This window comes from Silurus aristotelis (genome assembly GCF_946808225.1).
Source record: "Silurus aristotelis genome assembly, chromosome: 13".
NCBI classification, from domain to species: Eukaryota; Metazoa; Chordata; class Actinopteri; order Siluriformes; family Siluridae; genus Silurus; species Silurus aristotelis.
The window spans coordinates 27,124,483-27,140,361 of record NC_139586.1 but is presented as its reverse complement, the minus strand read 5'-3'; the positions used below and the strand labels follow the sequence as shown (position 1 = coordinate 27,140,361).

The window sequence follows — 15,879 nt, the reverse complement described above, 5'->3', positions numbered from 1 at the left end:
GTGATGCTACACAACATCAAATTCAAAATGACCTTATTTCTGTCTTTAAAATGGTATGTATTTTTAGGTTAAACATTTAATGTTTTTTATTGTGAATATAATGAGTTTATGGGATTTTGCAAATCATTGCATTTTGTTTTTATCTACATTTTACCCAGTTCATCTACATTTTCCCAACTTTTTTGGAATTGGGGTTAAACAACTGGAATTGACTTTTTCCTCCTGGGCCAAACAATGTACATGTCCTTACGCACCGTTTATGTGAGAAATGACTTGAAATGTCTCGAAAGCTTTTTACGTCTGCTGTATATCCAAGAGGAATTTATGGTTGTAAAACAAAATCTGAAATCCCTATATTGATGTGTGTGTTTGTGTTTGTGTGTGTGTGTGTGTGTGTAGGGGGCAGCAGCGGTAGACGGGCGTCTAAAGCGTGGAGATCAGATCCTATCTGTAAATGGAGAGAGTCTGGAAGGAGTCACACATGAGCAGGCAGTGGCCATCCTGAAGAAGCAGAGAGGGCTTGTCACACTGTCTGTACTGTCCTAACACAAACATACACTCGTAGGCAATGCCACGATACACACACACACACACACACACACACATACACACCTTGATGTGGGCGCATGCATAGCCCCTGATTAAATTCTTCTTCAGGTGTGTAGAGCTCAGTAACCCAAACTCCATCCCAGATCTTTATGAGAATGAGATGGAGCCAAACCCCCATGTGTGTGTGTGTGTGTGTGCATTTCTCTAAACTTTCACTCAACAAGAAGGGAATTTGCTCATGACCCACGTCTTGAATCCTTTTCCTTTCATTCAGTTACAACTTATAATAATCGACACTCCACTCGATCCAAGTGTGTAGATGAGGTGAGGGTGCGGTTTAGGGTTATGACTTTAGGGCAGATCGACCCTTCAGAGGCAAAATTTAAAATAAATGACACATTTCCCTGTTCTGACACAATGAAAAAAATAAAAATAAAGCATTAACAGTAACGAGACTGAATGAGACAGACAGGAACGATGTGATGGAATGTCACCAGAGATGTTGGGAAGTTTCCAAATTTTCATCCTAGAAGCCATACAAGTCGTTCTGAACATACTTTACATACAAGAAGGTACATGCTTTATTTAAACACCATGATACCAATCTGTCCCCTGAGGGAGTTGATGGAGAGCTTAGTTTTTGTTTGTTTGTTAACATTTATAAGGCAATGTTGGTTTAGTTTGGTGGTTAAATCTCTGGGTTACTGATCATAAGGTTTGAGGTTCAATCTCAGTTTTGCCAAGCTGCCACTGTTAGGCCCTTGAGCAAGGCCCTTGACCCTATTTTCTCCAGGGGTCCTATACCATGGCTGACCATGCGCTCTGACCCCAGCTTCTTAACAAGCTGGGATAAACAAAATCTAGTGGCTTTTTGGTTGTGGGGTTCAAGCCCCAGCACTGACAAGATACTGCTGTTGGGCCCATGAGCAAGGCCCCAAACTTCTTTTCTTCAGGAGCATCTACTATGATCTGGCCATGCATGCTGAGCCCAGCTTCCTGATGAGATGTGATATACAAAAACCTAGTGGAAGTGTCAGTTTAGTGGTTAAGGCTGTATGGAAGGTTGGTGATTCAAGTCCCAGTATAACCAAGCTGCCACTCTTGGGGCCTTGACCAAGGCCCTTAACCCTATCTGCTCTAGGGGTGCTGTATCATAACCACACCTTTCCAACAAGCTGGGATATGCGAGAACCTGGTGCAAGAGGTAACACAGTGGTTAAGGCACTGGACTATTGATCATAAGGTCAGGGGTTTAAGCCCAAGCATCCACTCTTGGGCCCTTGAGCAAGGCCCTTAACCCATTTGTGCTTCCAGAGGCCCTTCCTTACATAGGAAGAAAGAATATCACTGTGTTATAATGTACAGGTGACAAATATAAAGCACTTTGACCTTTACATGAAGCACAAATGTCACTAATGACTAAAAAATAAATAAGTCTGGAGCGAAATGCCGCAAAAAAGGAAAAACACAAGAACAAGGGCTTGATCATGGGAACTATAATATATACCATGGTATCTTTTTAAATTGATTGAAAAACATTTCCAGTGTCTGCGTCGTCTCTACACATTCACATCCACTGTATGAGCTGTGATTCCGGGTTTCAGCGTTTTTTTTGAGCAGGGAAACGTGTCAAATTTCTCACTATTGGTAATCACCCAATTGCCGTTATGTTGGGAAACAACCGATACAAATGATTTCTATTTTCATGCAAAGCTGCCAACAACCTTTTTTTTTTTTTTTTGCCTGGAAACTAATTCATTGCACCAGATCTGTCACTGCAATAAAACATACACCCTGAACACGTTCCCAATCGCTCATTCTGGACCTCAAAAATCTTTAGTTTCATAGAAAACAGTAGGGATGAACTGTGAGACGGGGCTGATTCTGGGTGTTATTTTTTCTCTGGCGATTATTAGATTAGATTCTTCCGTTATAGACGTCCTCTTCGTTATCATATTTAGAGTCCCTGATTCTGACTGAATAATCGTTTTTTAGATTTCCAATTCAATTTTTTTTCTTTTTTTTTCTTTTTATTTACTAAAGCTATCACCAGTGTTTCATCATTTAATTGCACAAATCCTGTCAGTGTAAATATGTAATTTATTTCCTTTATTCATGTTCATTTTGTAGGTTTGCCCCAGCGTTCCTATCCATAACTAAAATGAAAATGGTATGCGCGAGCGAGGTATGGTTTTTTTTTTTTTTTTTTACACAGTGTCGACCACAATATGAGGAAATCCTGTGTCAGCTGGACTCCCGATCTTCAAACGGAAATGTGCCAGATTCTTGCAAAGCCGCTTGACCTCGGGGTCGTAGAGAATTCACGAGGAGGTTCTCGCCAAAACCACTTTCTGCGTTGGGTTTTCACTCGAACACATTCGACACGTTTCGGATTCTGCTTGTACTGAGCTGTAGCATGAAAACACTACATTTGAACTTCCAATATATGTTCAAAATCAGGAGTGTCTGACTCAGAGAAGTTTCTTCCCCCCGGCTGTGAGGTAATTATAACACCTGAAACATGGAAAAGGGGTGGAGACCAGCGGCTGTACACACGATTAAATACGGTATTTTGTGTATTAGTGTAGAATATTAGAAAATAGTGCCTAGTACATCGTCCGAGGCCTTGACTTGTAGCTGAAGACTTAAATCACGTGCGATAAATGAAGTAGAATGATTTCTATCCGCTAGAATAATTCCGGGAATGCTCTGACTCCGACACTCCCGTCAAAACGGTCCTAACCTTTCAGCTTAACGGTCCTTTTTTGGAAACGAGTGCAGCACGATGGTGCCACTGGTCGAGGGTTTTCCCAGCTCGCACTTGTTCTTCACGTGGCTTCCATGTGCAGACTGCTTCCTTTATGCTGTCTGCCTTGAACTCCCTTTAAAACATATGTCTGTATCCAATGTTTGTTTTCTCTCTCACTCTGTCTCTGTCACCCCCAACCCCCCCACCCTCTTTCCCTTCCCGACCTCAAATACAGAAAAATGCAAATGTTAATCGTTCCACCGGAAATGTTTAGTTTGTCGGTCAGTCTTTGTGAAATGATCATGTATTGTCAAATCCCAAAGAAACCATGTACGAGATGCATTATATCAGATAATGAGATGATCTAATAAACCTGATATCTACATTTACCCCTTTGATTCCATTCTTCATTCGCTTTTACATTATCTGTTCTACAAGAGTGTTGAATATACATTTCTGATTGGTCAGTTTCTCCAACAGAATAGTTTCTATTTAAGCCCTTATTATAATGTGGCATCATTTCATTCTTAACAACCAGAAAGTCGTAGATTTTACATGAACGCATTTTTAAATGCTTGTTAGTGTCCTTTTCAGTGTCAGTAAATGTCAGAAGTCGAACTGTAACTTTAGAGATGAGAGGAAACTGGTACTAACTCAACATGCTGATTCCATCCTCATCCCTCCATCCTCAACCACTACTCAACTCATCCCTCCATCCTCAACCACTACTCAACTCATCCCTCCATCCTCAACCACTACTCAACTCATCCCTTCATCCTCAACCACTACTCAACTCATCCCTCCATCCTCAACCACTACTCAACTCATCCCTCCATCCTCAACCACTACTTAACTCATCCCTTCATCCTCAACCACTACTCAACTCATCCCTCCATCCTCAACCACTACTCAACTCATCCCTTCATCCTCAACCACTACTCAACTCATCCCTCCATCCTCAACCACTACTCAACTCATTCCTCCATCCTCAACCACTACTTAACTCATCCCTCCATCCTCAACCACTACTCAACTTATCCCTCCATCCTCAACCACTACTCAACTCATCCCTTCATCCTCTACCACTACTCAACTTATCCTTCCATCCTCAACCACTACTCAACTTATCCTTCCATCCTCAACCACTACTCAACTCATCCCTCCATCCTCAGCCACTACTCAACTCATCCCTCCATCCTCAACCACTACTCAACTCATCCCTCCATCCTCAACCACTACTCAACTCATCCCTCTATCCTCAACCACTACTCAACTCATCCCTCCATCCTCAACCACTGCTCAACTTATCCTTCCATCCTCAACCACTACTCAACTCATCCCTCCATCCTCAACCACTACTCAACTTATCCTTCCATCCTCAACCACTACTCAACTCATCCCTCTATCCTCAACCACTACTCAACTCATCCCTCCATCCTCAACCACTACTCAACTCATTCCTCTATCCTCAACCACTACTCAACTTATCCTTCCATCCTCAACCACTACTCAACTCATCCCTCCATCCTCAACCACTGCTCAACTTATCCTTCCATCCTCAACCACTACTCAACTCATCCCTCCATCCTCAACCACTACTCAACTTATCCTTCCATCCTCAACCACTACTCAACTTATCCTTCCATCCTCAACCACTACTCAACTTATCCTTCCATCCTCAACCACTACTCAACTCATCCCTCCATCCTTAACCACTACTCAACTCATCCCTCCATCCTTAACCACTACTCAACTCATCCCTCCATCCACTACTACTGCTTCACCTGTCCCTCTATCCTCTACCACTACACCATTCTCACAGGTTACAAGGAAGACATTCTTTAAGACTCTTCTATATTCTGTCACCTAGATGGTTAAGCGAACTTCAACTTGATGTCCTTAAAGCTGCGTCACTGTCCATCTTCGAAAATTCTTCTTCCATCAGTGCTTAAATACACACTTCTAACCAAATAAAATCCCCTCGCTTTAAAGTGTCTTTTCAAGAGGGATTTTACACTGATTGTATTCTCAGTTTAGGTCCAAATGAAACAATATTAAAATGTATTTATTAATAGAAACCTCAATGCACTTTTAAAAGTTGCTCTGGATAAAGGATTCTGACGAATGTTATAAATATATATATATATATATATATATATATATATATATATATATATATATATATATATATATATATATATATATATATATAGTAGCTGTAAATAAATCGGGATTTCAGCAGCTTGTGTCCGATTAGAGAAATAATGAATCAAATTAATTTCGATTCATATAAATTCATTCCTGTGATTTAACTTTATGGATACAATTAGCACATAGTGACATAACTGGTAAAAAAAAAAAAATTTTATATAGATCCATACGTGTATATCCATAAACTTGTATACGTGTATAAAAGTGGCCAAAAAAGATTAAGGTTTTAAACATCCTAAACGTGGAATGGAGTTGCAGATCTGTGTTTCCAGAGTCACATGGCCGTCACGGTTTCTTCCGATTTATGAAAAATCACATTCTCATAAGCATCAGAGTGCTCATGGCTCCTGAAAATCAGAACAAGGTAAGTTAGTACTGATAAACATAGAGGATGGAAGATAAAGATGATAAAGTTTGAATTCTTACCTGACTGAATCGAGATTTGAGTTCGATCCGTTGCTCATGGCATATTCATTGGGTATTACAGTGACCTTTTCCTCCTGGCTAGTATTAAACGACAACAACAAAAAAAAAGTGTCGACTCAGGAAGTTATTGATTACTCTTTCAGAGACATTGCTAAAACGACTAGTGTTTGAAACAGGAGCTAGCATCATGCTACAGTGTTATTGTGAAGTGATAATCCAGGGCTCGGAATGTGGTACATGATTTTAATGTACGACACCAAAGGCTGAATAACCTCAGGTTAAAAAATGGAGAACATTATAAGGTGTAAGGCCTCACATCTTGCCGTGGATTATCACGTTATGCAGATTGGCTCAGAAAAACGGGAAATTTTGGAACTAGGAGTTGGTGACCCTGATGGCGTCTGCAATTGTTTGGAACCCGAGCTCATAATGAACCCCTTGTCATTAGTTATAATGGAGCAGTGGACTGGTGCGCAACGAGCGTTTAATGTAAAGCCTTTTTTTATGAATCCTGATAGTGTGAGTGCTGCACAAAGGAATCCCTTTTGATTATTTCAAAGCAACCGGTTTAGCCTTAAAAATAAAGAGGTTTCCAGGTGGTGTTCCAATGGCGCTTGCACCAGAGAATATCGAGGCTGTTCGAGCTGAAATCTTGAGGAGCTTTTGCCACTCCGTTCCACAGCACACGTCATCGCCGTGTCTTTGTAATAATGCACCAATGTTGTAATTACATGAGCAGACGGGTCACAATCATGACGTCATAACTGATAACGACATCATCGCTATCACCATTTTTATTAAAGGAGTAGTAAAAGAGAACACAAGTGAACACAACATGCAGTTTTTGAATGAAGGTTTTTATTTTTGAGGGAAAACAAAATCCAAAACTACATGGCCCTGTGTGAAAAAGTGTTTGCCCTCTAAACCTAATAACTGGTTGGGCCACCCTTAGCAGCAACAACTGCAATCAAGTGTTTGCGATAACTTGCAGTGAGTCTGTTACAGCGCTGTGGAGGAATTTTGCTCCACCCATCTGTGCAGAATTGTTGTAATTCAGACACTTTGGAGGGTTTTCAAGCGTAAACTGCCTTTTTAAGGTCATGCCACAGCATCTCAATAGGATTTAGGTCAGGCTTTGACTAGGCCACTCCAAAGTCTTCATTTTGTTTTTCTTCAGTTATTTAGAGGTGGACTTTCTGGTGTGTCTTGGATTATTGTCCTGCTGCAGAACCCAAGTTTGCTTCAGCTTGGGGTCACGAACAGATGGCCAGACATTCTCCTTCAGGATTTTTTGGTTAACAGCAGAATTCATGGTTCTATTTATCACAGCAAGTCTTCCAGGTCCTGAAGCAGAAAAACAGCCCCAGACCATCACACTACCAGCACCATATTTTACTGCTGGTATGATGTTATTTTTCTGAAACGCCAGACGTAATTAGACACACACCTTCCAAAAAGTTCAACTTTTGTCTCCTCAGTCCACAGAGTATTTTCCCAACAGTCTCGAGGATCATCAAGATGTTTTCTGGCAAAACTGGGACGAGACTTTGTTCTCTTTTGCTCAGAAGTGGTTTTCGTCTTGGAACTCTGCCATGCAGACCATTTTTACCGTCTCTTTCTTATGGTGGAGTCACGAACCATAACCTTAACTGAGGCAAGTGAAGCCTGCAGTTTTTTGGATGTTGTTGTGGGGTCTTTTGTGACCTCTTGGATGAGTCGTCGCTATGCTTTTGGGGTAATTTTGGTCAGCTGGTCACTCCTGGGAAGGTTCTCCACTGTTCAATGTTTTTGCCATTTGTGATTAATTTCTCTCACTGTGGTTCACTGGAGTCCCAAAGCTTTAGAAATGGCTTCATAACCTTTTCCAGACTGAATGAAATGACTTTCTTTTTTATTTGTTTTTAAATTTCTTTGGATCTCAGCATGATGTCTAGCTTTTGTTGATCTTTTGATCTACTTCACTGTGTTAGGCAGGTCCTATTTAAGAGATTTCTTGATTGTGAACAGGTGTAGCAGTAATCAGGACTGGGTGTGGCGAGAGAAATAAACTCAGGTGTGATAAACCACAGTTTTGTTTTCCCTCAATAATAAAAACATTCATTTAAAAACTGCATGTTGTGTTATCTTTTACTAATATTTAAGTTAGTTTGATTATCTGAAACGTTAAAGTGTGACAAACATGCAAAAAATAAAAATAAAATCAGGATCACTTTTGTAAATTATTGTATATACGGGTCTAGAATTCTGCTGATCCAAACCAGTTAATCAATAAAGCATTTTAATGTTATGTGTTTAAATAATGAGCAACTACCTATAATGAAGCTCTTGGTGTTAACTCCTGCTGCTGTTTTGCACTATTTCTTCTTTAGTTCGTCAAATCTCTATATTCTTCATATGACTTAAATGACACTCAGAAATCCTCAGCTCAGTAGGTCATTTTAGGAAATGTACAACTCTATAAAACTCTAACTCCGTTACTATGGATACATATGTTTATATTGAAAGCATTAATGGTTAAACTGACTGCAAGCTTCCTGAACTCCTTTCAGCCAATCACAATCCAGGATTCAGACACACCATACCACTGAGTAATTATAAAAAATAGTGTTCAGCATTTCTTTGTGAGCTAAATGATAAACGAAGGCTGAGGTAATGTTCAGGTGATTACCTCGAGTCCTCACACCAGACTTTGTTGACAAGGAAAGCAACGAAGACCAGGAAGAGAAACACTGAAACAGCGATGATGCCAGTGAGCCAGTTTGGTAGAGCTCGAGCAGCACTCTCTAAAACACAGACCAAACCATATATGTAGAAACCTACACATGATGCTGATAAAACACTTCCCTGAATGTCCAGATATTGTAAGTATGCAACTATTGTAAGTATTTGATGTAATAAAATAAAAATAAATATATTTTTTTATAACATTTCAGGGATTCTATGGTCAAATCCTCGTAAAAGAAATCAATTTCCAAACAACATATAACCACTGATATGCTGGAGATTTCCGTAAGAAGCCACTGGTTCAGCAGACGAGAAAGGAGTCTCCAGTTTCAGTGGGTTTTCTTTTTAACAACACTTAAAGCTGTAAATTTACAACTTTCGGAACAAAGGCGTTTGTGGAAACTTAACAGTTAAGATGTTTGACGTCTGATCAGAAGGCTGTGAGTTCCAATCCCAGCACCAAGAAGATAACCTGGCATTTCTGAGCACCTGCTCACTTGTTATGAGATGATTGTAAGAATGTAAGGAACGAAAAGAGAGGCTTGGTGAAAGAATGACCGTTTATTGCTGCTATAACACTATCGATGACGTTCTTTTTTTTTATCTTAATTGTAATTGCTTGCAAATTATTGAGGTATAAGGGGGTTAAGCTTTAGCATACCTGAATATGCTGGTTTAGGAAAATACCCCAGGGGTCATAACATTACACTGCAATGTCATTGGTCATTGGTTTCATTTTTTTGCATATTGGTTTCCATGGTCAGGTGCCTTTTTTTACATGCTGATGATATAATAATAATAATAATAATAATAATAATAATAATAATAATAATAATAATAATAATAATAACAGAAAGGTAATTAAATTACTGCAAAATGCCATAATGTAAATGTAATAATAATAATAATAAATAATAAAATTTATATTAATATAATAATTCTACAGTATATAAATAACATTTTTTTAAATAATATAATAATATTATAATATTAATTATTAAAGATTATATTATTACAATAATTAATATTATAATATTATTATTATATTAGTTGTTTAATATTAACATTATATTATTATAATATTCATTATTTACAGATTAATAAATAATATTATAATATTAATATCATTTATTTTTGTGTTGTGTATAAACTGTATACTGTATTATGTCTCTAATCTTTTATATATTTGCATTTCTTTTGCTTTGCTGCTGTAACAGAGAAATTCTCACTGTGGGATTAATAAAGGTAAATCTTATCTTAAAATATAAAAAGGAAAAAAAGGTGCTTTATACATGTCATATGAACATTACAGCACAGTGAAATTCTTTCTTGTTGGCTAAGGGCCGTGCTCAAGGGCCCAATAGTGCCCGCTTGGCTTGAACTCCCAACCTTCTGAACCCAGCACTTTAACCACTGAGCTACCACCTCCCCAGTAATAATTATTATATTATAGAAAAATAAAGAATACCCTTAAAAATGTTAAAAATGTCAAGATCACAATTCTTACCCCAACAAGAAAGCGATTGAAGAAATCTCACCTGCTTGTGCTGTAACAGCTCCCAGCATCAGCAGCAGGCAGTAAAGCGCTCGCACACTCGCTTTTCCCATTTCAGGTCTTTTCTACAAAATTACTACAACACTTATAGTCTATAATGTGATACACTGCTGAAATGCATTCAGGTTCTATCACGAGTTCCTCAGACTGAGCAGGAGAGTCATATGAAGCTCTCTATCTATTAAACCCACACCTGTGAAGTCAATCATTTACTCACTTCATCAATCAATGTGGCCTGAATTTTTATTTTTTTTTTAAGTGTATTTGTATTTATTTGACATTTTGTTAATTTTTTTTGTGTTAAAACATTCGGATCAGGATTTTTTTTTTTTATTATTATTATTATTACTATATATATATAAAATGCCACATGCTGTGTGTTCTCTGTTTTGGTAGATGTCCATGGCAGTGCGCACATTGCTGCAGGAAGTCATTCTCCACCAAAGCAGGAAGCTCATAAGTAAGTAAACACATTCCATTGGCCCATGAATGTAGCCGATTATGGGGGGACTTTGGCTTTGTTAGGTGTGTGTGTGTGTGTGTGTGTGTGTGTGTGTGTGTGTGTGTGTGTGTGTGTGTGTGTGTGTGTGTGTGTGTGTTTCAGCAAGTAAAACATCACCAAAGCATCACCCTAGAAAGCAAATCTTGCAACATTTCCAAGTTGTCCATTAGCCAATCTTAAAAGAAACTATCTAATATGTTTAGGTGAAATAAAAGAATAGATCGTTCATTAGAAAATAAATATAAATGATTGTGCACATGGAATACCAAAAGTGCTGGGATACAAAAAAAAAACAAGATGCGTTAATTATTTTCTAATGTTTGGAGAGAAAAGCATCAGGGTGTGAGAAGCTTGATTAACAAAGCAACAGTGTAGGGCATGGGGGCGGGGCTGAAGGACAGCAGGATCCGCCCCCTCAGCACTCAGGGGACTCATGAGCATCCTACAATCCTGAGGAGTTGAGTCTTTCTCCCCAAGGTCGTCTCAGCGCCGGCCAAATTAGCAGCTCTTTATGAGCAGCCAAACTGTCCTGCCTCCTCTTTAGCTCTCACACACAGTGGGCTTCTCCCCTGGGGAGCATGCAGCGGTGATGGCTAAGCAGATAGCCATGAGAGAGCCGTGGGTCGGATCTTTCCATAGCAGAGCTCTGAGAACTGGTGGCCTCCAGGATTCACTGCCGGACACAGAGAGGGGGTCTGTTAATTGAATCCCCCCCCCCAAATCTACTTATCTGTAATAGGCAATAATGTTTTTTTATCCATCCATGAGGACGTCCTTTGTTGTCAGTGGACTCCTCTGAGATCCATCACTCTCTCCATGCTTCCATGTTTGTGAGACACTCTCTCTTACACACACACACACACACACACACATTGGGTTCCTGGTGGGAAAAAGAGGAGGAGTATGTGCTGCAGATAATTAAAAAGGGAAACACTGCTGTCAAACGGTGGTCAAAAGAGAGCTCACGTCGAATCCATCACGCCGAGTGTTTCGAGTGGTGAGAAGATGAATAGAGGGGCTTAATAGAATTAGATTGTCCTGGAAGTGTTTGATGATGGGTGTAATCTGTAGTGAGATATAATACGCGGCCATCAATGACAGGTGTTTTTAGTATTCATAACCAGTGATGATTGTCAGAGGATTTTTTTTTTTTTTTAATGAAGAGCAAATGCATTGTCCCGGTTTACACAAATCAGATCAGATGGTGTTGATCAGTTTTCTAAAAGAGCAGCTCTGATTGTAGAAATGTTCACCGGTTTATATTAAAAGACTTGTTTTATAAAAAATAAAAAAAATACCTAAAATAGATGATGGATACAAAAGGTTCTTCTGCCTCGCTGATCAGAACTGCTGATCACAATTAGGTTTGTGTTGAGGTTTGGTTTCACACCATCATGATTTCTTTCTTTACGAATTTGGCACGTTGTTCATACACAAATGCAGTTTTAAGGAAATTGTATGCATCAACATCTATAACACTATACATCTTTTGGGGCACCTGACTATTCCAGGCATATGTGGTTCTTCTCGAATGTCTTACCACAAAAGTTGGAGGCACACAATTGTGTGTTTTTATGTTTTTTGGAAGATCATGAGATCTATTAAACACTTTTTGGGATGAATTTTTCATGCAACTTAGGCCCTTTTACCTCACCTTCATCAGTACCCGACTCCACTATCACCCTTGTGGTTGAAGGAATCGCCAAGCACACTCATAAAATGGGGTGGAACATCTGCCCTGAAGAGTGGAGGTTATTATGACAGCGAATGGAGAATAAATATGGAATGGGATGTTCAAAAAGCATATAGAAATCTTGTGGTTGGGTGTCTACAAACCTTTGGTTGTATATTATAAGTCTCAAAGAAGCACAGAGGAGAAATTTTCGATAAACAGAGTATAGATATATACGTATAGTGTATCATCTCCTCAGATTGTCCTCTGTATCTGATACTGTGTTAATAAACCACTCTGTCAATATCATTGTGTTTCTACAAGTGTGGAAACCTTCAGACTTGTATCATTTCTGAAAGACACGTTCATGTTCGAGTTTTTATGCAACAAACTCTGAGAATTGGACAGTGAATGAGTGGAGGAAAGTTCTGTGGATGGATAAGTTTGACATGTCTGTCTTTAAGAGAAGAATTTGACAGAAAGACAGAGAACAGGAAAGAAGATCTTAGCAGACTCCCTCACCCCCACAGTCAACACATGGAAGTGGAAGCTTAATAGTTTGGGGTTCTTTTGAAGCAGGGAAGTTTTTTTTCTGGAAAGTGAAAGGAATTCTGAACCAACATGGCTACCATTTTATTCTATACTTCAACACCATGCGATTCCGTCTGAACTGCGGCTCATTGCAACGGACTTCACCTTCAACAACACGATGATCCGAAGCGTACGTCTGAGTTCTGTAAGTGTTAATTAGAGAGCAAACAGATGTCTGGAGTGATATTTATAATTGAATGGCCTGCCCAGTCACCACACCTAAATCCTGCTCTGGGATGAAAGCAAGAAAGAAAGGAATCTCCAACTAGTGAAAAACAGCTTCGGCATGTTTTACAAGCGGCACGGCGAAGCGTTTCAGCTAATCCTTTGCAGAAACGAACATCCGAATGCTAAGTGTGTGAAAAGATGTTCTTCATTCTAATGGAAGATTTTTTAATCTGTCTTGACACTAGATATACATCTATTACGAGTGAAAATACATTTTATAATCAAGTAACTGTCATTTTATAACTTAACTTGAGCAAATTTTTGGTCCGCCAACAAAAACAGTCCCCAAAGTAGCCACAGCTGGATATAGAGCATTGTGTGTTGCCATGACAACACACAGACTGACTGACAGGCCATATGTAGACACACACACACAAAGTGAATTGTACCAGCAGTGTTACACTAAACACTAAACATTGTCGCTTGTCCAATCAAATTAAGGAACGTGAACAAGTTTTAGATCAGACTTTTCATCAATGTGCACAAAATTCTTGCCAGATGTAATGATACTGAACGTTTCCGTAATGAATGAAGGAAGTTATGCGTAATGAAGATCTGGAAAGGAAAGCAGACGGCAGGTAAACGCCACGGAGGAATTTTCTGTAGACAGAGAGAGAAAAAATATACTGATTTTTGTAGGATTAGATTTTTTTTTTTATTATTATTATTATTTCATGATTTGTGGGGGTTTTTTTTATTTCCCTTCTAAAACGTTTATACAAGAAAATATCTTTTACTTACAATGTATTTATTCAGTTTTTAGAGAAATCCACATTGTTACAGTTAAAATTTTTACACAATCTTTTTAATATAAATGAAGAAATGCCATTTTAAAGCATTTAATTATTCTAATTATTATTAGTAGTAATAAATCATATTTCATGTGTATTTAATATTCCTTTACATTCAAGTAAAGCAACACATAATTAATACATTATTGGTTTTATTTGCCATTAAGGAAAAATTTAAAGGTTAAATATAATTTTATATAATTACTACACACCTGTACAACTTCAAAGATTTAGAAAATGCGGCAAGTGTGTGTGTGTGTGTGTGTGTGTGTGTGTGTGTGTGTGTGTGTGTGTGTGTGTGTGTGTGTTCATGTTCGATCTCAGTAGCTGGGAACTGTCCTTGGATTGCTTTTTCACATTCAGCCTCTGCAGTCTCCGGAGACCGCTCGGCCCACCAATGACTTTTATATTGGCTTTGATGCTTATCAGCAATTTAAATCCATAAAGTCAGACCACTGCCTCAAATAATAATGACCCGCTCTCAAACCCCAAATCCCCTCCCCTTCTCTTCACTCAGACGCCAACACCCCCAGTCTCTCTGCCAACAAGACACTGATGGGGTCTGCGCTCTGCTTTAGACGTATATCGGTGTGTGTTATGCAGGTTATGGTTCTTATGCTTTGCTGCATAGTTTTATCACTGAGAGTTGGAGGAATCGGTACCATATAACCATCAGCTCGTCATCATATATTCATTTATATGCGTTTTATATTTTAAGGCAATTTTAGATCTCGTTTTTTGGGTCTAAAACTTCAGTACTGTTACAGTCGCATTTTGTTGCTTTGCATTGATGACTTTTTATTGTTTTTTTTCCTTAGTTAAATTACAATCTATACAATATACTACAAATTATTTAAAAAAAAAAAAGTATAGACAAGTATAATGTAAGTAACTATAAATACAGATAAATATCATCTGGATGCCTTAAAAACCCATTCGCTTCATTTCAGCAGGTCTGGTTTCATACCGGTGACAGGAAGTTGAGGCAGATGGGTAATCACACAGTCAAGAATGATTGGAACCCTTGGTAATGATGGTTATAGAAAAATAGCTTAGTTGTATATAAAAATGCAGATATATGAACAATATATGGACAAAGTATTAAGACTTTTCCAGCCATATGTGGTTCTTCACTAAATTGTTACCACAAATGTTTCTGTTCCAGCATGACAATGCTGCCGTGCACAAAGCCAGCTCTGTGAAGATATGCTTTACAGGGATCATGACTGACCTGCTATAGAGCTCTGACCTCAAACCTATTAAGCGCTTTTGGGATAAATGTAAACACTGACTGCACCCCAGGCCTCCTCACTTCACCTACACCAGTACTTAACTTTACTAAAACTCTTGTGGCTTTAGAAATCTACTATAATAGAGTGGAGGTTATTATAAAAAGCAAATGGGGACTAAATGTGTAATGAGATGTTAAAAATGCACATAGGAATCTTGTGGTTCAGGTGTCCACAGATGTTTGTCTATGTAGTGTGTGTTTGTGTGTATATTTTGTATATGCAACATGAAATTGCATTATTCTTTGTGGTAATAAAATCTGTTTGTGTATCCTTTTTTTAACATTAGTCGAGTCTCACACACACGTTTAGCATGCTGTCTGATTAACCTGAAACGCCATAGTGGAAGTGTAAATAACCTCCAGCTCTCATGAACAGATTCCTGGTGTAAGTGGCACTTCATTAAAAACAACTATAAATTTTATCTTTTTTGTGTGTGTCCTTAATTAGATAGTCAAGTGCCTTATGAGGTGTGTGTGTGTGTGTGTGTGTGTGTGTGTGTGTGTGTGTGTGTGTGTGTGTGTGTGTGTGTGTGTGTGTGTGTGTGTGTGTGTGTGTGCGCAAGTGACAAAAAACGAGTGTGAGATTTCAC

General features: G+C 38.6%; 2 protein-coding genes and 1 long non-coding RNA gene across 3 annotated transcripts in view; 1 reads left to right on the top strand and 2 right to left on the bottom strand.

Annotated features, from left to right (window-relative positions):
- The window catches only part of patj (PATJ crumbs cell polarity complex component), a 158,136-nt gene extending 154,449 nt beyond the window's left edge, over positions 1–3,687 (top strand). Inside the window, exon 48 of the mRNA XM_083558989.1 lies at positions 400–3,687. Coding sequence (XP_083415115.1) covers positions 400–546 — 147 coding nt within the window. The 3' untranslated portion in view covers positions 547–3,687. The remainder of the gene's footprint in view (positions 1–399) is intronic.
- Positions 1,189–5,444, bottom strand: LOC310736112. The gene is made up of 2 exons (XR_014536449.1): positions 2,375–5,444; positions 1,189–2,343 (listed from the first exon to the last, which is right to left on the bottom strand). It is a non-coding gene; the product is annotated as an uncharacterized lncRNA (long non-coding RNA).
- Positions 5,445–5,576: 132 nt separating this feature from the next.
- On the bottom strand, positions 5,577–10,385 carry pdzk1ip1 (PDZK1 interacting protein 1). The gene is made up of 4 exons (XM_083559489.1): positions 10,198–10,385; positions 8,604–8,718; positions 5,936–6,013; positions 5,577–5,856 (listed from the first exon to the last, which is right to left on the bottom strand). The coding sequence occupies exons 1-4, from the start codon at positions 10,265–10,267 to the stop codon at positions 5,784–5,786; spliced, it is 336 nt and encodes a 111-aa protein (XP_083415615.1). The 5' UTR covers positions 10,268–10,385; the 3' UTR covers positions 5,577–5,783.
- Between the last annotated feature and the right edge of the window lie 5,494 nt (positions 10,386–15,879).

Coding starts and splice junctions, on each gene's coding strand:
- pdzk1ip1 (XM_083559489.1), bottom strand. CDS start 10,267: ATGGGAAAAGCGAGTGTGCGAGCGCTTTACTGCCTGCTGCTGATGCTG. Junction 8,719..10,197: donor AGCTGTTACAGCACAAGCAG/GTGAGATTTCTT, acceptor TCTGTGTTTTAG/AGAGTGCTGCTCGAGCTCTA. Junction 5,857..5,935: donor TCAAATCTCGATTCAGTCAG/GTAAGAATTCAA, acceptor TCTGATTTTCAG/GAGCCATGAGCACTCTGATG.